This window comes from Schistocerca cancellata, unplaced genomic scaffold, assembly GCF_023864275.1.
Source record: "Schistocerca cancellata isolate TAMUIC-IGC-003103 unplaced genomic scaffold, iqSchCanc2.1 HiC_scaffold_1106, whole genome shotgun sequence".
In the NCBI taxonomy this organism is placed as follows: domain Eukaryota; kingdom Metazoa; phylum Arthropoda; class Insecta; order Orthoptera; family Acrididae; genus Schistocerca; species Schistocerca cancellata.
This window is the reverse complement of record NW_026047105.1, coordinates 204,599-228,050: the sequence shown is the minus strand read 5'-3', so window position 1 is coordinate 228,050 and position 23,452 is coordinate 204,599. Positions and strand designations below refer to the sequence as shown.

General features: G+C 41.6%; 1 protein-coding gene across 3 annotated transcripts in view; it reads right to left on the bottom strand.

Moving 5' to 3' along the window:
* LOC126156205 (ADP-ribosylation factor GTPase-activating protein 1-like) overlaps positions 1–23,452 on the bottom strand; it is a 102,103-nt gene that overhangs the window by 76,050 nt on the left and 2,601 nt on the right. For all 3 annotated transcript variants that reach the window (XM_049916291.1, XM_049916290.1, XM_049916289.1), the window contains exon 3: positions 7,491–7,604. In XM_049916291.1, the coding sequence (XP_049772248.1) occupies positions 7,491–7,604 (114 nt within the window). The remainder of the gene's footprint in view (positions 1–7,490; positions 7,605–23,452) is intronic.

The following is a 23,452-nucleotide window of genomic DNA, read 5'->3' as shown; positions in this document are numbered from 1 at the left end:
TGTGTTTCTCTTTTGCTGATAAAGGCTGTGGCCAAAATCTTTACGTAAGTGTATTAATTGTGCCATCTGCAACTTAACGTACCTTCTTCACAGCAAGTAGTAATACAGGGTATTATAAAAAGGTACGGCCAAACTTTCAGGAAACATTCCTCACACATAAAGAAAGAAAATATGTTATGTGGACATGTGTCCAGAAATGCTTACTTTCCATGTTAGAGCTCATTTTACTACTTCTCTTCAAATCACTTTAATCATGGAATGGAAATACACAGCAACAGAACGTACCAGCGTGACTTCAAACACTGTTACAGGAAATGTTCAAAATGTCCCCCGTCAGTGAGGATACACGCATCCACCCTCCGTCGCATGGAATTCCTGATGTGCTGATGCAGCCCTGGAGAATGGCGTATTGTATCACATCCGTCCACAATACGAGCACGAAGAGTCTCTACATTTGGTACTGGGGTTGCGTAGACAAGAGCTTTCAAATGCTCCCATAAATGAAAGTCAAGAGAGTTGAGGTCAGGAGAGCATGGAGGCCATGGAATTGGTCCGCCTCTACCAATCTATCGGTCACCGAATCTGTTGTTGAGAAGCGTACGAACACTTCGACTGAAATGTGCAGGAGCTCCATCGTGCATGAACCACATGTTTTTTTTTAGGGCGAAAAACTGCTATGGTCATTAGCGCCCGGTCCGTGACATAGGAAACAGTAAAAACCGAAAATGGGAACCAGCAGCAGTGGGAATGAAACTCAAAAAATTGGAGAAACTAAAAGCCCAAAAAAGAAAAAGAAAAAAAAAAAAAAAAATTTTCAAATGACTGACGTCATTTCACTGGCACTAATAAACTCGAGAACGCGATTGGTCGAGCGAGTGTCATCTGCTAAAATTGACAATATATCAGGCGACAGCTGTAGACAGGCGCGTAACGGAGTAAAATGGGGACACTCAATTAAAAGGTGTCTTACCGTACAAAGCTGAGAGCAGTGGGGACAGAGTGGGGGAGGATCGCCGCTTAAACTATGTCGATGGCTAAAAAGACAGTGCCCTATCCGGAGTCTAGTTAAAATTACCTCCTCCCAACGACGCGTTCAGGAGGAAGAGGTCCAAGCACAAGGAAGAGCTTTCACGTCCCGCAATTTATTATTGGGAAGTGTCGACCAATGTGCGTGCCATAAAAGAACAACACGACGACATAAAATGCTCCGTAGAACGGCGAAGGGAATCGATCGAATAGCTGGCCGAAGAAGAGAGACTGCAGCCTTGGCCGCAATATCGGCCGCCTCATTGCCACAGATACCAACTTGTCCCGGGAGCCAGACTAACGCCACTGAGATGCCCCCCAGGTGGAGCAAGTGCAGACAGTCCTGAATCCGGTGGACCAGAGGGTGCACAGGTTAAAGAGCTTGGAGACTGAGGAGAGAGCTGAGAGAATCTGAGCAGATAACATACTGTACCCGCTGATGGCGGCGGATGTAGTGGACAGCCTGGAGAACAGCGTAAAGCCCCGCAGTATAAACCGAACACTGGTCGGGAAGCCGAAATTGATTTGGGGTGTTGCCAACAATATAGGCACTCCCTACACCTAACGATGTTTTCGAGCCATCAGTGTAAATAAATGTGGCTTCCTTCATTTGTGCACATAGAGCAGCAAATGCCCGACGATAAACAAGTGAAGGGGTACCATCCTTGGGAAACTGACAAAGGTCACGGAGCAGGCAGATCCGGGGACGGAGCCAAGGTGGTGCTGTACCCCAAGTTGTCAAGAAGGTTTTAGGAAAGCGGAAGGAAAGAGAATGGAGCAGTTGACGGAAGCGGACTCCCGGTGGTAGTAGGGAGGAGAGGCGGCCTGCATACCCTACATCAAAGGAGGCGTCGAAAAAAATGTCATGGGCTGAATTAGCAGGCATGGAAGACAGATGGCTAGCATAACGACGCAGAAGGACTGCTCGCCGATTGGACAGCGGAAGTTCAGCAGTCTCAGCATAAAGGCTTTCCACAGGGCTGGTGTAAAAAGCTCCAGACACTAAACGTAATCCAAGGTGGTGGATAGAGTCAGACGATGAAGAATAGACGGCCGAGCAGAGGAGTAAACTATGCTTCCATAGTCCAATTTCGAGCGCACTAAGGTGTGATAGAGGTGGAGAAGGACCACTCGGTCCGCTCCCCAGGAGGTACCATTCAGGACACGGAGGGTGTTGAGGGATTGCAGACAGCGAGCCGAAAGATAGGATACGTGGGAGGACCAGCACAGTTTTCTGTCAAACATAAGACCCAAGAATTTAGCGACGTCCAAAAACGGAAGGTTGACAGGTCCTAGATGTAAGGAGGGTGGAAGAAACTGCTTACGTCGCCAAAAATTAACTCAAACGGTCTTACTGGGAGAAAAATGGAAGCCGGTTTCGGTGCTGCAAGAGTAGAGGCGATCGTGACATCCTTGAAGACGTTGTTCAAGAAGGCTGGCCCGTTGAGAGCTGTAGTAGATCGCAAAATCGTCCACAAAGAGGGAGCCCGAGACATCAGGAAGGAGACAATCCATAATCGGATTTATGGCAATGGCAAACAGTACAACACTCAGCATGGAGCCCTGGGGTACCCCGTTTTCTTGGGAGAAAGTACGGGAGAGAGTAGTGTTCACCCGCACTCTAAATGTGCGCTCTGCCATAAATTCGCGAAGAAAAAGGGGCAGCCGACCTCGAAAGCCCCAAGAGAACAGTGTGCGGAGAATGCCTGTCCTCCAACAGGTATCGTATGCTCTCTCCAGATCAAAAAATATTGCTACTGTTTGGCGTTTCCGGAGAAAATTGTTCATGATATAAGTGGAGAGAGAAACAAGATGGTCAACTGCAGAACGATGCTTTTGGAAACCGCATTGGGCAGGTGTTAAAAGACTGCGGGACTCCAGCCACCAAGCTAAACGGCAATTCACCATACACTCCAAAACCTTACATACACTACTAGTGAGAGAAATGGGGCAATAGCTAGAGGGGAGATGTTTGTCCTTTCCAGGTTTCGGAACAGGAACGACGATAGCTTCCCGCCATCGTCTGGGAAAAGTACTGTCGGTCCAAATTCAATTATAAAGGTGAAGGAGGTAATGCAGACTATGTGTTGATAAATGCAGCAACATTTGGATGTGGATACCATCCAGTCCTGGGGCGGAGGAGCGAGAAGAAGAGAGTGCATGTTGGAGTTCCCGCATGGAGAAAACAGTATTATAGCTTTTGCGATTTTGAGAGAAGAAAGCAAGAGGTTGCACTTCCGCTGCACGTTTCTTCGAGAAAAACGCTGGCGGGTAATTTGAAGAGCTCGAAATCTCAGCAAAGTGTTTACCAACGGAGTTAGAAATTGCGACGGGGTCCACAAACGTATCACGCGTGACAGTGAGCCCAGAGACCGGGGAGAAACTAGGCGCGCCTGATAACCATCGAATCCGACTCCAAACTTCCGAGGAGGGAGTGAAGGTGTTAAATGAGCTAATAAAGAATTTCCAGCTTGCCTTCTTGCTATCGCGGATGACACGACGGCATCGCGCTCGGAACTGCTTATAGCGGATACAGTTGGCCAAAGTAGGATGGTGGCGGAAAATGCGAAGAGCACGTCGCCGCTCACGTATTGCGTCACGGCATGCCTCGTTCCACTAAGGAACTGGGGGGCGCCGGGGCAATTTGGAGGTGTGTGTTATTGAACGTTCCGCAACTGTAAGAATAACGTCGGTAATGTGTGTGACCTCATCGTCGACGCTAGGAAAGTGACGGTCATCGAATGTCGCTAGAGACGAAAAAAGTGTCCAATTGGCTTGCGCAAACTTCCAGCGTCGCGGGCGCATATAGGGCAGTTGAGGCTGCAGTCTAAGGACACATGGAAAGTGATCACTCGAGTGTGTATCATCAAGGGCGAACCATTTGAAGCGCCGAGCTAGCTGAACAGTACTGACCAAAAGGTCCAAATGAGAGAAATTTGTCGTGGAGGCAGACAAAAATGTAGGGACCCCAGTGTTGAGGCAAACTAGATCCACTTGGTGGAAGACGTCTAGCAATAGTGAGCCACATGGACAAGGATGTGGAGATCCCCAAAGCGGGTGGTGGGCATTGAAGTCCCCAACCAGCAAATAGGGGGGTGGAAGCTGACCAAGAAGATGAAGAAGATCAGCTCGTGCCACTGGTGTGGACGATGGAATGTATACAGTACAAAGAGAAAAGGTATATCCAGAAAGGGAAAGACGAACAGCGACAGCTTGGAAGAAAGTGTTTAAGGGGATTGGGTGATAATGGAGAGTATCATTGAGAAGAATCATGAGTCCTCCATATGCTGGAGTGCCTTCAACAGAGGAGAGATAAAATCGGACGGACTGAAAATGGGGGAGAACAAAGCGGTCATGGGGACGCAGCTTTGTTTCCTGAAGACAGAAGATGACCGGCAAGTAGGATCGTAAGAGGATCGACAATTCATTCCGATTGGCTAGAACGCCGCAGATATTCCAGTGGATAATGGACATAGGGTGAACAGAAAATGGAGGAATGTAACCAAGGTTGCCATCAACTCAACGACTGCTCAGAGCTTGCGACTGACAGCATGGAATGGCATTCAGCCGAAGGCAGAAGATCCTGATCCATAGGTTGCTCAGGAGCAGCTCCTGCCACCAGCGATCTGCCGCCAGCAGTGCGCCTCAGCGACACAGAAGACGGATGAGGGCGATTTCCACCAGGTGGTGCTGTAGATGAGACACGCCTTGGCGGAGAAGGAGATGAACTGGGTTTCTTATTAGCCTTCTTGGAAATATGATGTTTAGATGAAGGAGGAACCGATGGTTGTGAAGTTGGGGTATGTAAAAAATCTTCACGACTATACTCTTTTTTCGAAGTCTTGGTGTCTGACTTTTGGGCTCAAGATTTAGCAGAACCCGATGAAGGGTGAGCAGGTGAAAGTGGTGAGGTTGAACGGGCAATCTTTGCGCTGGCCGATCTGACGACCGTGGCACTAAAGGTGAGGTGAGGTCGCAAGTCTGCGTGGCCGCCTCCTTTGTTGGCCGAGGAGAAGCAAGGACAGTGCTGTATTTTCCTGTCTGAGGCACGGTGGGCTGTCGACTGGCGAATAATTTTCGAGCAGTAAAGGTCGACACCTTTTCCTTCACTCTGATTTCCTGGATGAGCTTTTCGTCATTAAAAATGGGGCAATCTCGAGAGGAAGCAGCGTGGTCACCCATACAGTTGATGCAGAGAGGGGATGGAGGTGGACAAGCACCCTCATGGGCATACTTGCAACACGTAACACATTTGGCCGGATTGGAACAGGACTGGCTGGTGTGATTGAACCGCTGACACCGATAGCAACGCGTAGGGTTTGGGACGTAAGAGCGAACGGAAATTATCTCATAGCCTGCTTTGATTTTGGATGGGAGTTGAACTTTGTCAAATGTCAAGAAGACAGTGCGGGTTGGAATGATGTTCGTGTCAACCCTTTTCATAACTCTATGAACAGCCGTTACGCCCTGGTCAGACAGGTAGTGCTGAATTTAGTCTTCAGGCGATCCATCGAGGGAGCGTGTATAAACGACTCTACGCGAGGAATTTAACGTACGGTGCGGTTCCACCCGGACAGGGAAGGTGTGGAGAAGTGAAGTACGCAGCAATTTTTGTGCCTGGAGGGCACTGACTGTTTCTAACAACAAAGTGCCATTCCGTAATCTGGAACAAGACTTTACAGGACCTGCAATTGCGTCGACACCTTTCTGAATAATGAAAGGGTTGACCGTGGAGAAGTCATGACCTTCAGCAGACCGAGAAACAACAAGGAACTGTGGCAACGATGGAAGAACTGTCTGGCTGAGACTCAGTGAACTTACGCTTGTGAGCAGACATAGTGGAAGGGGAGGAAACCATTGCGGAAGAATCCCCCATGATTACTGGCGTCTCCGATGCCGCGCTCCTCCCTTGTGGGGGCCCTCTCTGAGGGCACTCCCGCCTTAGGTGATTGTTCACACCTCAGGTCACACCTCCCGAGAAACGGACGGAGGGACCAATCGGTACTTTCGGAAGGTATCAGCTCGGGTAATCACCCCTCCCTGGGCCTGGCCGTTACCAGGGGGGGAATTACACGTTACCCCGTCACCGGCTACGCACGAAAATGCGTGGGTCGGCCTTCAGACACGCACAGGGAGGAAGAAAGAAAAGGGAAAAACAAAGAAAGGGAAAGGAAAGAAGAGGTCTCAAACGCCGCAGCGGAGAAAAGGGCAAAGGAAGGGCAACGGAAGGGCAACGGAAGGGCAACAGAAGGGCAACAGAAGGGCAACAGAAGGGCAACAGAAGGGCAACAGAAGGGCAACAGAAGGGCAACAGAAGGGCAACAGAAGGGCAACAGAAGGGCAACAGAAGGGCAACAGAAGGGCAACAGAAGGGCAACAGAAGGGCAACAGAAGGGCAACAGAAGGGCAACAGAAGGGCAACAGAAGGGCAACAGAAGGGCAACAGAAGGGCAACAGAAGGGCAACAGAAGGGCAACAGAAGGGCAACAGAAGGGCAACAGAAGGGCAACAGAAGGGCAACAGAAGGGCAACAGAAGGGCAACAGAAGGGCAACAGAAGGGCAACAGAAGGGCAACAGAAGGGCAACAGAAGGGCAACAGAAGGGCAACAGAAGGGCAACAGAAGGGCAACAGAAGGGCAACAGAAGGGCAACAGAAGGGCAACAGAAGGGCAACAGAAGGGCAACAGAAGGGCAACAGAAGGGCAACAGAAGGGCAACAGAAGGGCAACAGAAGGGCAACAGAAGGGCAACAGAAGGGCAACAGAAGGGCAACAGAAGGGCAACAGAAGGGCAACAGAAGGGCAACAGAAGGGCAACAGAAGGGCAACAGAAGGGCAACAGAAGGGCAACAGAAGGGCAACAGAAGGGCAACAGAAGGGCAACAGAAGGGCAACAGAAGGGCAACAGAAGGGCAACAGAAGGGCAACAGAAGGGCAACAGAAGGGCAACAGAAGGGCAACAGAAGGGCAACAGAAGGGCAACAGAAGGGCAACAGAAGGGCAACAGAAGGGCAACGGAAGGGCAAAGGAAGGATGAAGACATACAAGCAGAGAAGGCGAAGAATGCGTTACATTTACGAGCGTCCGTCTCCGGACGTAGGCACAAACCATACAGTTTAAAGCCGAGGCGGAGGAGAGGCGGAGGAGAGGCGGAGGAGAGGGAAGTGATAGAAAGAATTCTAGGGTTGATTGTGAATTCATAGAAGTAATTGTGCCATAGAGGAAATACAGCTCCATGTTTGCTGTTTTGAGTACACATGGCATTCTAACACACTGCGTTAAGTTTTAATAGCTCCCACTTACCACCATTTTCCTACCTTTTGCACACATACTTTCATGTAAATCACAATCTGCATCATCATTTTGGATTAAGAAATTTCAGTTAATGGAAAGATTAACAAACATGGAATACAATGGTGCACTCACTTTAGAAACACTGCACAACAATGTGGTGCATGACTTACTTTGTCTCTGTAAAGAGCAGCGGCCTTCGTATTGTACCGTCTTTGGATTGACATGCTGTCATCCCAGTCTGGTTGTGATTCAAAAAATTCTCTTGCTCTTCGATTGCCGCCAACCTAAATAAATACGATACATGAGAATCTTGTTCTGAAAACATAAGGCAAATGCAGCTTACCTTTCTGAGCAATATTAAATTTCATTATTGAGAACATACACAGTAGCTGAACTGTCAGAATATGTAACTGCCATTTGAAAAAAAAATCTGTGTTTAAGTCCCAGTACTGCCAGTGATTCTTTTTTTCATTGGCAGTAAAACTGGAACTGGGTGCACTTGACCTTGTAAGACTGCCTGAGGAGGTGATGAATCCAAAATCATGAAGTTATAAACAGCTGGGAAAATGATTGTCTCATCACATTCAGAGATATCATTGTCTAATGATGACCTGGTGATCAGTCCGCAGCATGTTGTGTGCAGGTCTGACCACAGAGTTCGTTAAGTTCTTGTTACAAAGATTCACTTAGTCTGCATTTTCCTTTGTTTTTGCATCATAATAGCAATAATCCAATAATCTGACATTTTATTCAACAAGCCATTCTTATTGGTACTGTAAAACAACTGAACAGACTGCCCTGCCCCCCCCCTCCCCCCCACCCACTTTCTTCCTTCCAGAAGAGGAAAGAATAATAATATAGAATTTTGCTGTGCAAACCAAGTTTTATTCTAGAAAAAGATATATTATCTCTGTAGCCAATCTCAACTGTTTTGTAACTTCTTACAAGCCAGTTTTGCCCCCTTCATTTCACATCAGCTACTGAGTGCTACCAGGGAGAGTGAGGCAGCAAACCAGAAAGAAGTACAAAGAAACAAAATTTTAATTATTGGACATAAAAACCAGCATTTGTTTTCAGGGTTTCAAAATTCCCAAATATGCAGCAAGTCATCATACAATATACAGGGTGAACATAAAGCCTTTCACAGATTACAAAAATCTATTTCTACGGCACTACACTAGATGCACCTGAGTGGTTTGCTACAAATGGTGGATTAATTAATGAATTCATTTTCTCTCTCTCTCTCTCTCTCTCTCTCTCTCTCCCCCCCCCCCCCCCTTCTCCTCCCCTAGTATGCTGCTGTCCCAATGGCATCTATGCAGAAGATAATGCATTGTGTTTTGTGGTTTCATGATAGGTTGGCAACGTTGGCGACAAGCCAAGAAGCGATAGGCCTGGAATGGACGACGATATGGTTATGGAAGAGATGTTGGTGAAGTCATGTAGAGACACTGAGTATCACCTAGCTGCTGCAAGGGCAACAGACGGAGCACATGTGGAAGTTATCCATTTAAAAACAACAATTTTTTGTAATTGGGGAAAAAACTATGCTCCCCTTATACATTGACAAGATACACCAATGATAGTGTTTGTTATCTCTTAGATTTGATGAAAATGCCCAATGTCTTGCCTGAAATCATTGCACCCAATCAATACAGTAAGTGATCTTACAGCATTTCTGTTTGGAATGAGATTTATACTTGCCTGTTTCTTTATTTTAATATCTCCATTAGAAACTGGCACAAAGTATTATGTCAGACAAGTAAAGATAATTCATTCTTGTGTCATCATAGGTCATCCAGAGAATCGCCGTCATTGTCATCTTTTGCCACACATTTATATTGTAATGCTGGGTAAATATCACTTCCAAGCCTTATGGGGACAACTATTCTTGAAAGCTACTGGCCTGAAACTAAGTGATCATTCACCCAGTCCCATTTTTATCCTATTATATTTCAAGCACGCATTTGTCAAATCATTTCATACTATTACACCTCTTGGTTTGATCTAACTTATTTTCTAACAAACTCTTCTCACTTTGCAAATATCTACAGTAATACTAGTTTCATCTTACACTGACCATATGTTTATTAAAGAAACACAGCTGTAGGTGTTAAAGGCAATGTCAAATGCTCATTTTACTATAACCTATAATGCTTCCAATTCCATCTTTTTCTTCTTCCTGAGACTTATCAGCTTATGCAAGTCGTTTACAAAGCCTCCTCAACTATTTTCTTGTCTTCTAAAATTTATCATCTAGAACATCCTATAATTCTGTCCTGTTCAAAGCACATACATCATCCTTCAACTGATCTCTCCATATTTTTCGTTGTCTTCCAATTGGTCTTCTCTCAGCTTCTGTTCTTCCAGAGTTCTACTTAGTTCTCTTTTTCCCAAGCTCTTAACAAGACCAAAGCATTTCAGTCTATTTCTCTGAAGAGTTTCTTTTAGTGGATTGATCAGCATCACGTTTTGCATTGTTTCATTTTTACTCTGTCCTTAACCAAGTTCCCTTGTAGAAAGCACACTTTTACCACTTAAATTTTATTCGGAGCTTTCTGTCCCAGGTCCAACATTCTGAGCCACAGGTCAAAATTATTAGATAATACTATTTGTAGGCCATGATATAAAATCTGGCAGGTATTTTCCAGTTACTAACTATTTCAAATACACAATTTTGAGCAATTTTCTATCCTCTTTGAAATTTCTTCCTTGATCTTTTTTTTCCTCATCAACTTACTTCCTAGATACCTGAAAGCATCTACTCCACCTATTACAACATACATTCTCGATTTTTTCATTTTTCCTGCCAATTTTCTCATTACCGCACTTTTTGTTAAGCTTGTTCTCATGCCTGCTTTTCCAGTTATCCTCTATCAGGTATTTAGTTATTCCAATTTTTGTTCATTGTCTTCCCACATCATCAAATCATCTGCACATGCTATGATTTTTGTATCTAATCCTTGCTGAACTTTCCTTATGATGTTGCCCTACAAATACTGAAGAGCACAGCTGAGAGCACACTTCCTTAAACTCCTCTGCCTGTTCTAAACCATTCCGACTTTTTGTCATTTATTATGACCCAATTCAGGAATTTGTTATATATGTTTACAATTCTGAGTTGCATACCTTATGACAGTTCCAATCTATTAGAAACTTGCCATCTTTCTTCACTTCTAACTGTGTCTTAAGCCTTTTCTGAATCTATGAATGAAAGTACAATGTCTTTCACAAATTCCCATCTCTTTTCTACAACCCATCTAGCTGTAAATATGGGACCTATAGTTAATCTTCCACACCAAAGACCTTGTTGTTGGCTCCTAATTGTGGTTCTATCTTGTTCTTGATTTTCTGTAAAATTATCTTTTCGTAAGTCTTCATGCTCGGTACAGTCAGTCAGAAACCCTTTTACTCAGAAATGGGTATAGACATATCAAGTTGAAGTTTATGCCACAAATTAAAGTCCATCGACCCTTAGTGATGTAAATATTGCAGTTTCTAAGTCAAAGCAAACAAAAGATAGGGACATTTGTCACATATTTTGATACTTGCAAACTCAAGGTCATCAAACCTGTAGGGTACTTCCTTTTGACCAAGAATTATGAAAGACAAGGTTTCACAAAACAGCTACAGGAAAAAATGCAAATAGTGTTAACTTGTATTTATATCACACAAAAATTATTTCTTTTGTCATTTGTTATCTGACTTCAAACACAAAATAAAAACATTATTTAAACTCTTTGAATTCCCAAAAGCAATACCTGGCCAGTATCAATATCAAGCAAAAATTATCTAGATTCTTGATTCCCACACTGGATGAACAGTCAATAAATATAATTAAGTTTGTACAGAACCCTGAGAGTGGGAGTTCTACTTGCCCATTATTCTATAAAACCATTCTTTGCCATTTTTCATTTCTAAAACCGCTTTCTCTTCATCTGTCAAGCAAATACTGATATACAGTGTTCCTATGCCCCACCTTTCAATCACACTTAAGCATAAACATCACAATACAGATGCATTCTGCATGACTAAAGAATTCTGGAAAGCCTTTGATGGTCACGGGTCATTCCATGTCAAGTGGCCTATGAGTCCCTTGCTCAACCATATGAAATTTTCACAGGATGTACATATAGACCTTACATGAAGCACTGCCAAATTACAGCTTCATAAGTAGTGTGGTGAGGCCACTAGCCACCTTTTTGTAAAGGCTTGTTTTTTGACATTGTGACTAAAATGAATAAATGATCAGCTTTGTTGTACCATTATTAAGGATCTAAGAGACCTGTTGTACTGAAACTTTGTGATCCTGTTCAACTTTTTGGATACAATAGCTTAATTGTAGTACTTATTGTCAAACTATGGTGAATTCAACATAGTGTGCTATCAAAGTGGCTCATAAATCCTGTCATACCAAATTTTGACTGTACTTTATTGCCTTGTATATACTGAAAGAATAGCTTTCTGAAGCTGATACTTTAGTTATCTGCAACCTGTCAGCATGTCATAAAGCTCTGCAAGTGGCATCCAGATTGCTCAAATAATAACTGAGTTCTCTGCACTCACCTCGTCTGATCAGAAAAAGTTGTTTTTATTTTGGAGACAGACCAGTCGTTTAGTGTCAACAATGGAGTTTGGTAACATGCTCTATGCTCTATGACTGTTTAATGTTTAATATTTTTCAGTTGGAAATATACAGCACTTCTACTTTATCTAATATTGAAACAAACTGCAACTGGAAGCATAAATTTAATTTTAGTGTAATGGATATCAGCAAGGTTTCATTAAAACCTAACACATCAACAAGGCTTCATTCCAATCAAAGAATGTTCTGTAGAGCAACAGGAATTAATAAACCAAAGAAGTGAGATATGTCTTACTGAAAATGCACAAATATGCTTTCATCACAAAGCAATACTTGTGGACAAATATGACTTTCTACAGAGATCTTGTTGTAATCCTTTTGGTGCAAAGAACCATTCTGTTAAAAAGGTTTTACGGATTGTCAATGTGGAAACAGCAAAACAATTGCAAGCCTTGACTAAGAGCAATGTGAAACCTGGTGAGAAGATCTGTCCAACTTGCAGAAAACAATTTTCAGCAAAGAAAGCAGAAAAATCAGTCAACTTCAAACCAGTCAGAAGATGTAGCATATCCAGAAGTATCAATCAATTCCAGTCAATCTACTTTTGGGGTCTCCCCTCTAAAATTTCAGATAGTATCAAAAAGGGATGTGGAAAGTTACGCAAAATGAAAAGTAAGTGAAGCTCAAGAGGCAATTGCGAATAACATTGCTGCTGCTGCTGCTGCTGGAGGATTCACCCAAAAAGCTCTTCAAACACCTAGTACAAGCAAGGCATGTCCTGATTGTGAAGATTATAAGCAGCTGATTAAATAATTGAAAGAAAAGTTGCAATTGTCAAGATAGCCTCAAAAAGTGCAAATACTTACATTAGTACCACAAAGTTGGACTATAAAAGAGACACTGCAAGAATTTGGTGTTTCAGAGAGGATCGTAAAAGCAGCTAGGAAGTTACAGGCAGAAAATGGTGTATTAGCTCTGCCAAAGAACAAGTGTGGCAAGATGATTCCAGATGCCGTAAAAGAAAGAGTGGTAACATTTTTTCAGAATGAAGAATGTAGCTGAATTCGTCCATGTAAAAGAGACTGTGTATCAATTAGAATAGGAGGAAAGAAGGCTTTGATGCAAAAATACCTTCTACTGAATAATTTGAAAGAAATGTTTGCTGCATATTGACTTCAGCATGGACCTGAAATTGGATTTTCCAAATTTTGCGAACTGAGGCCAAAATGGTGCATCACTGTGGGTGCTGCAGGAACCCACTCTGTGTTTGCACTTTACACCAAAATGTGAAAGCAATGCTTGCAAGCACTCCAATGAAAGAAGATTATAAGAGTCTGACTGCTAAAACAGTGTGTGATTTGAAATCCAAGGACTGCATGCTTCATCACTGTGAAATCTGTCCAGGAAAGGAACTACTGGAACAGTTTTTAGACAGTAGTTTTGAAGACAGTGATCCAGATGATACCATTGAGTTCAAACAGTGGGTGCACACTGATAGAGATACATTGGAAACCAAGCAGATGACCACTGAGGATTTTATTGAAGATCTGATTTCAAAAACTGACAAACTTTCCACTCATCATTATGTTGCAAAGCACCAGAGCAAGCACCTAAAATGCATAAAAGAAAGCTGTAAGCCAACTGAACTCATCATATTAATGGACTTTGCTGAAAATTATTCCTTCATTGTCCAGGATGCAGCTCAAGGTTTTCACTGGAATAACAGCCAAGCAACTTTACACCTATTTGTTGTGTACCTCAGAAATAACTTGGACATCAGCACCTTCAGCTACTGTAAAATAAGTGACAGCCTGAAACATGATGTAATCTCTGTACATGCTTTTATAGCGAAATTAATAGAAGATCTAAAGTGTCTCCTTGGAAAAAATCACACACATTTACTACTTCAGTGATGTGTCAGCAGCACAGTACAAAAACTTCAAAAATTTTCTGAATCTCTGCCACCATCAAAATGACTTTGGAATCGCAGCTGAATGGAACTTTTTTTGCTACAAGCCATGGAAAATCTCCATGTGATGGAGGAACAGTAAAGTGCCTGGCAGCAAGAGCAAACCTTCAAAGACCAACTGAGGACCAGATTTTGACACCAACTGATTTGTTTAAATACTGCACAAAGAATATCGGAGAAATCCAATTCATTTTTGTTTCAAAAGAAGAAACTGAAACATTAAAAACTGAGCAGGAAGCAAGGTTCAAAAATGGTTGCACAGTATCAGCAACAAAAGAGAATCACCATTTTGTGCCATTAAATGAAAAGCAAGTTTGTATTAGAAGAGTATACAATGATACTATTTTTTTTTTTTGTGACAAATGTTGATCAAAGTCAAGCAACAGTTTCATTTGAAATCTTACAGCCTTAAAACTGGGCCAATACATTGCCTGTATATATGATGGAAAATGGTGGATTGGTAATGTGTCTGAAGTTTCAGAAGAAGAAAATGATGTTTTAGTCAGTTTCATGCACCCCAATGGACCTGCACATTCATTCTATTGGCCAGCTAGGAAGGATGCTTGTTGGATTCCAAACCAACACATTATTTCTGTCATTCCAGTTCCATCAGCAACAAGAATGGGCCAACATTATAGCTTGTTAGACTCAACTGTAATTGCTATTTGTAACACATTTCAGCAAATGAATTAACAAGAACTGAAATATTTGGCTTGGGAACCATAAAGAGTACAACTGGTACAACAAGATTTATGGGCCACTTTGACAGGACACTATGATGATTTTACCATAGTTTGGCCTTTTGTTTTACAGCTATGATATTGTACCCACAAAGTTGAACAGGATCACAAAGTTTCAACATGACAGGTCTCTCAGATCCTGAGTAATGGTAAATCAAAGTTGATCATTTATTCATTTAAGTCCCAGTGTCGAGAAATGTAATTTAAAGAAAATATAAATTTATTTGTTCTTAAATGCAAAAGTCTCCAAAATAAAAACAACTTTTTCTGATCAAACAAGGTGAGCTCTTTCCAATGGCGCTGAGAAAAATCAAATTTGAATGATCCCTTTTGAGATATGACCTTTTGAAAGTGAGCCAAAATCGACCGATTAAATTTTTTAACACACTTTGAACTTCGAAAACTCAGTTATTATTTGAGCAATCTAGGTGCCACTTGCAGAGCTTTATGACATGCTGGCAGACTGCAGATAACCAAAGTATTAGCTTCAGAAAGTTACTCTTTCAGTAGATACAAGGCAATAAAGTATAGCCAAAATTTGGTATGACAAGATTTATGAGCCACTCTGATAGCACACTGTGATGAATTTACCATAGTTTGACCTTTTGTACTACAACAAGCTATTGTACCCAAAAAGTTGAATAGGATCACAAAGTTTCAGCATGACAGGTCTCAGATACTGAACAACGGTAAAACAAAGTTTATCATTTATTCATTTCAGTTGCAATGTCAAAAATCAAGACTTTACAAAAAGGTGGCTAGTGGCCCCACCACACTACTTCTGAAGCTGTAATTTGGCAGTGCTTCATGTAAGGTCTATATGTACATCCTGTAAAAATTTCATCAAAATTTGAGACGGTCGAGTGGGGAGCTTGTCTAAATTTAGGCCACTTGACATAGAATGATCCTCATGTAAAATTAATGTGTTAATTAAAAACCCACTCGAACACCCATTAAGAAAAATACGGACTTGATATATAGGGTGATTTAGCTAAGACATACACATCAAATATTTCTGGAACCATTTGAGACATAATTTGTTTTCAAACATGAATTTTAATAAAAACTTTGATGCTACTTTACAAGCCTCTGAATAAGAATTACAAGACCTTTTTGTAACCAGGGATGGTTCACAAGTTGTGAAAGTTATCAGCTAGAAGATATTATCTCAACACAGATGCATTTTTCTTGAAGTTTGTTTCTGCATGCACATTACAGAAAGCAATCATGAGGATGTCCTCGGAAGCAATAGGCAATTGTGGCGTGACAATTAATAAAATATTCTGGGCTGCTTTGCTGGGGTCAAACGGATTTCACCTTAAAACCCAATGTACCATCCCCATCTGTGGAGGACATTTTCAACAGGGATCACAGCTTTTTTGAAGGTCTGATTCAGACTCTAGCTCACTACTGACAACAGCAAAATTCCGTTTCCACGTAATGGTGTGATAAGTTTTGAATTGTCAACTGCCATCGTCTGCTGTTGCTATCACACCACAGGGGAAGACTGGTGCACATCATCTTCAGTACCAGAATACAGATATCATTCAATTTCACACTCTCCTCCTCCTCCTCCTCACTGAAGTTCCTGGGGTGATGGAAACAAATTCCTGCTTTCTTCAGCAGTTGGTAGGCACCATTGGCCAGTTTTAGGCGATCATGTATCTTCCGGGTGGGTTTGTAGATTACCACAATGTTCTGCTTATTCCAAGAATTTTCTTGATTTGCTAGTTTTCAGGAAAGAAGATGGGAGCTTGGATCACATGGTTTCCCAAAAACCCACACACAAGCAGACTGTTACCTACACTGGAATCCAAACCACCACATACGTCAAGGGTGATGCATCATAAAAAAAAAAAAACCGTGGATAGAGCAAGGAAAATATGCAAACCAAAGCTGCTTGAAGCAGAATTAAAACATCTCACCAATGCAATGCTCAAGAACGGTTATTCATTCGCTAAGGTGAAAAGAGCATCAAGGCTACTGCATAGAAATCATACCAGTGCTCAAGCACTGGTGAAATCTAAAGTTTTCCTGCCTTTCATTAAGGACATTGCTGACTGCATAGGAAAAATCTTGAAAAAGCAGAACATCACGGTAATCTACAAACCCACCCAGAAATTACACGGTCACCTAAAATCAGCGAAGATGCTCGCCAACTGCTGGAAAAAAAACAAGTATTTATAGGGTTCTGTGTAGTTGAGGGGAGGTGTATATGGGTACTACAAAAAGAATGGTCAAAAAACAACTTGAAGAGCACAACGGCAATTGCAGAAGAGGCGATATGGACAGATTAGCTGTTGCCGAACATGCTTTGCAGCCAGGAGACCACCACATTCATGTTGATAGGACTCCAGCACTGGCAACCTCAAGTGGATACCATGAAAGGTTACACAAAGAAGCCACACAGATTGTAAAACACGCCAGGAGTTTCAGTAGGAAGGAGGAGGGTGTGAAACTGAATGACATCTGGATTCCGGTGCTGAAGATGATGTGAACCAGTCTTCCACCATGGGGTGATAGCAACAGTGGACGATGGCAGTCAACAATAGCCAATTGTGGTCACACGTTGAAAACTTGACATCACGGCATTGCACAGAAGCATGCAGAAGCGGAATTTTGCTGTTAGTAACAAGCCAGTGTGTGAATCAGACATTCAAAGAAGCTATGATCCCCCTTGAAAATGTCCTCTGCAGATGGGACAAAATGTTGGTATTGAGTATCCATTTGACCATGGCATAATAATCTGGAACATTTTATTAATCCTGACATTTCCGGCCATGAAAGTAAGTTATACAATTATGGAGTGAGCAGAAGTATGATTAAAAATCTTACAGATATTATAATTTCAGTTCTTCAATATGTTTCTGATTAGTAGTAAACGTCTTACTGGGTGGCAAGAATGCTTAATTCAACAAGTACCCATGAATGACCGCTTTTCTCACTATGTATCAAGACATGTCATCTGTACCAAATTCTTGAAAATATCAGTTATATGCTGATGTCAAACACCAGCCTTAAGAACACTGCTGCTGTTGTAACAGCTGTGGATGACAACCTCTGTTTTGTAACAAAGCACTGATGATGGCTGTTAATCAGTTGAAATTGATTTGCAAAAGTGAATAAATAAAACATGATTTTGCGATTGGTTGCTGCATATTTGGCAATTTTAATGATAAAGGTGAACCATATATGTGAATGTACCTATTCAATTGGCTTCCAAACAGCATCAGCTCAATAAATACCTTAAAATATCTTTAAGAACACAGTCAGAGAAATACTAGAGAAAATGCATTTTATTCCTTAAATGAATTTACTGATTATTGTAAGGAGAACCCAAAAATGTGATTTTTTAAAAAGTAATCTTTATTCAATTAAAAGCAATATAAAAGTATGTAAATTTACACATTTTCTAAAATTGTTTCTTTGTCCTTTGAGTCCTGTACTTTTCATAACATTCCAAATATCTATTTTCATTCCAAAATAGCAACACTATTTGAGGGGCAGATGATGACTGACTATAATTTATTGGTTACAAGCAGAAGATTAAAACTGAAGAAAGTGCAGAATGGTAGGAAATTAAGGAGATGAGACCCTGATAACTAAAAAGAATCAGATTGTTGAGAGTTCCAGAGGAAGCATTAGGCATCAATTGAGTAGAACAGAGGTAAGGAATACACTAGAAAATGAATGGGTAGCACTGAGAGATGAAGTAGTGAAGGCAGCAGAGGATTAAGTAGGTAAGAAGACAAGCCTGATAGAAATCCTTGGACATCATAGGAGATACTGACTAACTGATGAAGTGAGAAGATACAAAAATGCATCAAATAAAACAAGCAAAAGGGAATACAAATGTCGAAAAATTGAGATTGACAGGAAGTGCAAAATAGCTTGAGGACAAATGTTCGGATTTAAAATCATATTTCACAAATGGAAAGATGGATAGTGCCTTCAGAAAAATTAGGAAGGCCTTTGGAGAAAAGAGCTGTTTGAATATCAAGAGCTCAAATGTAAAACCAGAACTAAGCAATGAATGGAAAGCTGAAAGGCAGAGAGTGTGTATAGAGGGTCTATAAAAGGGTGATCAACTTCAAGGCAATATTAAACAAAGAGAAGAGGATGTAGGTGAAGATGAAATGGGAAACATGACATTAAGAGAAGAACCTGACAGAGCACTGAAACACCTAAGTCAAAACAAGGTTGCTGGAGTACAGCATTGTCAGAACTATTGACAGTCTTGGGAGTGCCAGCCATGACAAAACTGTTCCATCTGGTCTGCAAGATGTAGGATACTTCAAGAAGAATGTAAATGTACAATCCCAAGGAAAGCATTTGCTAACAGGTGTGAATATTATCGAACTATCAGTTTAATAAGTCACGGTTATAAGAGACTAACACGAATTCTTTACAGAAGAAGAATGGAAAAAACTGATAGAAGCCGACATGGGGATGGTCAGTTTGGCCTCCAGAGAAATGTAACAACATGTGCGGCAATACTGACCCTACAACTTCTCTTAGAAGATAGGTTAAGGAAAGGCAAACCTACACTCAAAACATTTGTAGACTTAGATAAAGTGTTTGACAATGCTGACTGCAATAATCTCTTTGAAATTCTGAAGGGAGCAGGGGCAAAATGAAGGGAACAAAAGCTTATTTACAGCTGGTACAGAAATCAGACAGCAGTTGCAAGAGTTGGGGGACATAAAAGGAAAGCAAGGGTTAAGACAGGGTCGTAGCCTATTCCCGATTTTATTCAGCCTGTACATTGAGAAAGCAGTAAAGGAAACCACAGAAAAATTTGGAGTAGGAATTAAAGTCCAGAGAAGAAATAAAAACTTTGCTGATGACATTGTACTTTTGTCAGAGACAGCAAAGGACTTTGAAGAGCAGCTAAACGCAATGGACAGAGTCGAATTGAGGATACAAGGCTAACATCAACAAAATCCAAACAAAAATAATGGAATGTAGTCAAATCAGGAGATGCTAAGGAAATTAGATTACAAAACAAGGCACGACAGGTAGCAGATGAGTATTGCTCTTTGGGCAGAAAAAAAATTGATGTTGGCTGAAATAGAGAGGATATAAAATGCAGACAGGCAATGGCAAGTAAAGCATTTCTGAACATGATACATCTTTATCATTAAATACAGATTTAAGTCAGCCTTGTAAAGGAGTGAAACAATGATGATAATCAGCTTAGACAAGACGACAATAGATGCTTTTAAAATGTGATGCTACAGAAGAATGCTGAAAATTAGATGGGTACATCACATACCTAATGAGGAAGAACTGAACAGAATAGCAGAAACAAGAAATATGAGGCACAACTTTACTACAGGAGGGGATCGGCTGATAGAACATATTCTGATTCATCGAGGGATCACCAATTTATGGACGAAAGTGTGTGGTGGTAAAAATTGTAAAGGAAGGCCACGAGATGAATACAGTAAGCAGACTCAGAAGGATGTAGGTTGCAGTATTTTTTCAGAGATGAAGAGGTTTGTACAAAATACAGTAGCATGGAGAGCTGCTCAAACCAGTCTTCAGACTCAAGACAACAACAACAACACCTTATACATCCAGCAACTAGGTTGTACTTAAGCATAACAATAAATCTGTTTCATCCCTTTTCAATTTCAGCCACACAACTCTGGAACAAAGTACTCAGTAGCTACCTTCTCTTGCCAAAACTACTCTGCAGTAGAAGTTTTAAGCTCTTCCTGCTCAGTGTACGCTTCCTGCCAGTTGTTCCAGCTCTTTTTATTCTGTCCAACAGCAGACCAATACTTCTATAACCGTATCATTTTTCATTCTTCTCCATACCAGTCAACTTTTTCTCCATATCTCATTCCCCCTGTGCTGGTGCCGTACATTTCTGTAGATGATGTTACCCACATCCAACAAAATACAATGTGAACATTGAGCAACGCAAGTATTAATTAGAATGAAATTTCCAAAATACTAATTCATAAATTACTTTAGTATTATTACTGTTATTCATATTGTTTGCAACAGTAAACACAGCAAATGAGTTCACTACCAGAATTCTGTATTTTATCACTACTCTCACATTTCCCAAGTGCCTAGGACTGTACAATTTGTCATTGGATAATTCGTGCAGATCACAGTGAAATGGCTTTTTGCAGCAGGGAGATGGATATTTCATCAATACCAATGCTTTTCAAGTGTCCACTAATATCTTTTGGCACTGCTTCCAGCGTGTTGAGAGCCACTGGGACCACTTTCAATGGTTTATGCCACAGTCATTCTCAGGAGAAATGGTCTGCAACACACCATAAGAGCGACCTGCACACTAGTGGAACCATAATAAGTGATTTAAATGTGCATGTAGTCCCAAAAGTGCCCTCTTGTGTGACAACACTCAGTTGGTGCAGAGCCATCATACTAATGGAAATGTGTGACCACGTGCCACTATGCCTCACCAACATCACAGGGTGGAATATTGGCATGTGAAAGCATTTGAACAGAGCAGAATGACAGGTCTGTGTGAGGTGGGTTTGTCACTCAGTGCCTCATACAGGGCAGGCTGGTTCAACAGCTAGGGATATGTGGAACCAGTGAAGAGGAGAAGGTCTTACACAGCACCGACTGTGTGTGTTTGGAGTTTACAGGTGCCCAATGGTGAGGTTACCAGTGCCTTTACACACATTAAAGCAAAACAAATGTAGATAAAATTCTAAAATTGTTGCACACTTATGCACGCAAATTGACCACACGAAACACTGGCCTGCTGAGTGGCAAAATGTAGTGTTTTCAGACAACTTCCACTTCAACTTGTCCTGCAATGATAGTCTTCTTCATAGAATGGCTTGCCTGTTTTCCTGACATGTCACCCACTGAACAGGTCACGGATATTGCAGGTCGGCAACTTCTTCATTCAGGTCCTCCTGCAGGCACAATTGATGCTCTGTGGACATTCCCACCAACTGTGTGGCAGAGCATTCCCCAGCAGCATATTCACACATTCTGATTCCATGCAACAACTTCTAGTAGCTCTGGCTGCAGCATGTAGTAGAGTGACTCCATACTGAATTTCCACAGTCACAGTGTATGTACAGGTCTGTAATACTAATCATGTGTAGTTCATGCCTTAATAGGTGAAATACATTTCGTTCACATCACATCTCTCTGTCTTGGTGTTTCACGTTTTCCAAACAGTAGTGTAGTCTCTCACTTATTCTGCTGTCACCTGAAATGGCAAAGTCAATGATCTACATTTTTTCCCCCCCACATTTGTGATATCTGGTGTCTGGAGTAAGAAGTTCCACAGAAATTTACCATGTTCATTTTTACCAACTTTTTCTGGTTTGTGGTCCTACAAGATTATTACCACTGACAGATGGCAATTTTCCAGTTCCAGTGGATCATTCATGCCTAACCATTGTGCCTCTGCTTATAACTGGACTGAGCAACCTTCTACAACAGCTCGAGATATGATCAGTTGTTTCATCAGCTTCTTTGCAGAGTGTGCACATTGGGTATGTCTCAATTTTGCATTGATGGTATTAGTTCTGAAGGCTTGTTCTTGTGCAGTAAAAATCTTTCATTCAGTCTTCTTCTTTACAGTTGTGTTGGTCATTCAAGACCAGATCTTTATCTATTTCGTCTTCAATTTTCTCCAAAAACTGCTTATGCAATTCTTTATTGTGCAGGCTGTCCATCTGGATTTGGTGTACAGTTTTTTTGGTACTGATTTTTGGTTTTCTGTGCTTTGAGAAACTTTCTGTTGTTGACTTCGATCACCACTGATTCTTTGCTATCTTTCACAAAGTCTGACAATGCCCGTTTCCCTTCTTCCACTGTCTGCCTCACTTGCAACAGTCCTCTACCGGCTGCTTTTCTGGGCAAGCATGGCCTATCGACATCAAAGCGAGGTTCGATGTATGTGGTGAAGTGTCTTGAGTTTCCTTGTTTTCCTGTTCACATTATACAGCTCTATGTATATCCAGTTCACAAAGCCTGCAGTGTATCTGAGGATGCTTATGACCCAGATGTTGAAGGCCTTGAAGGTGTAGGTATCATTCAACTTGCTGTTCAAAATCTTCCTGGCCCTTTAAGTATACTCTTTGCTGACCACATTTTGTATATGCTCATGGGTGATACAGTCCTACTCCAAAATGCCTAGATATTTTTAAGCTTCAGGTTGGTAGCTCTTGATGGTTTGTCCATTTGGCATTTCAATTATATCATTATTAAATATTATGGAAATGAAAGAGGAGGTAGATGAAGATGAAATGGGAGATATGATACTGCGTGAAGAGTTTGACAGAGCACTGAAAGACCTAAGTCGAAACAAGGCCCCGAGAGTAGACAACATTCCATTAAAACTACTGATAGCCTTGGGAGAGCCAGCCCTGACAAAATTATACCATCTGGTGAGCAAGATGTCAGACTTAAAGAACAATATAATAATTCCAATCCCAAAGAAAGCAGGTGTTGACAGATGTGAAAATTACATAACTATCAGTTTACTAAGCCACGGCTGCAAAATACTAACGAGAATTCTTTACAGACGAATGGAAAAACTAGTAGAAACCAACCTCGGGGAAGATCAGTTTGGATTCCGTAGAAATATTGGAACACATGAGGCAATATTGCCCCTATGACTTATCTCAGGAGCTGGATTAAGGAAAGGCAAACCTACGTTTCTAGCATTTGTAGATCTAGAGACAGCTTTTGACAATGTTGACTGGAATACTCTCTTTCAAATTCTCAAGGTGATAGGGGTGAAAAGCAGGGAGCGAAAGGCTATTTACAATTTGTACAGAATCCAGATGGCGGTTATAAGAGTCGAGGGACATGAAAGGGAAGCAGTGG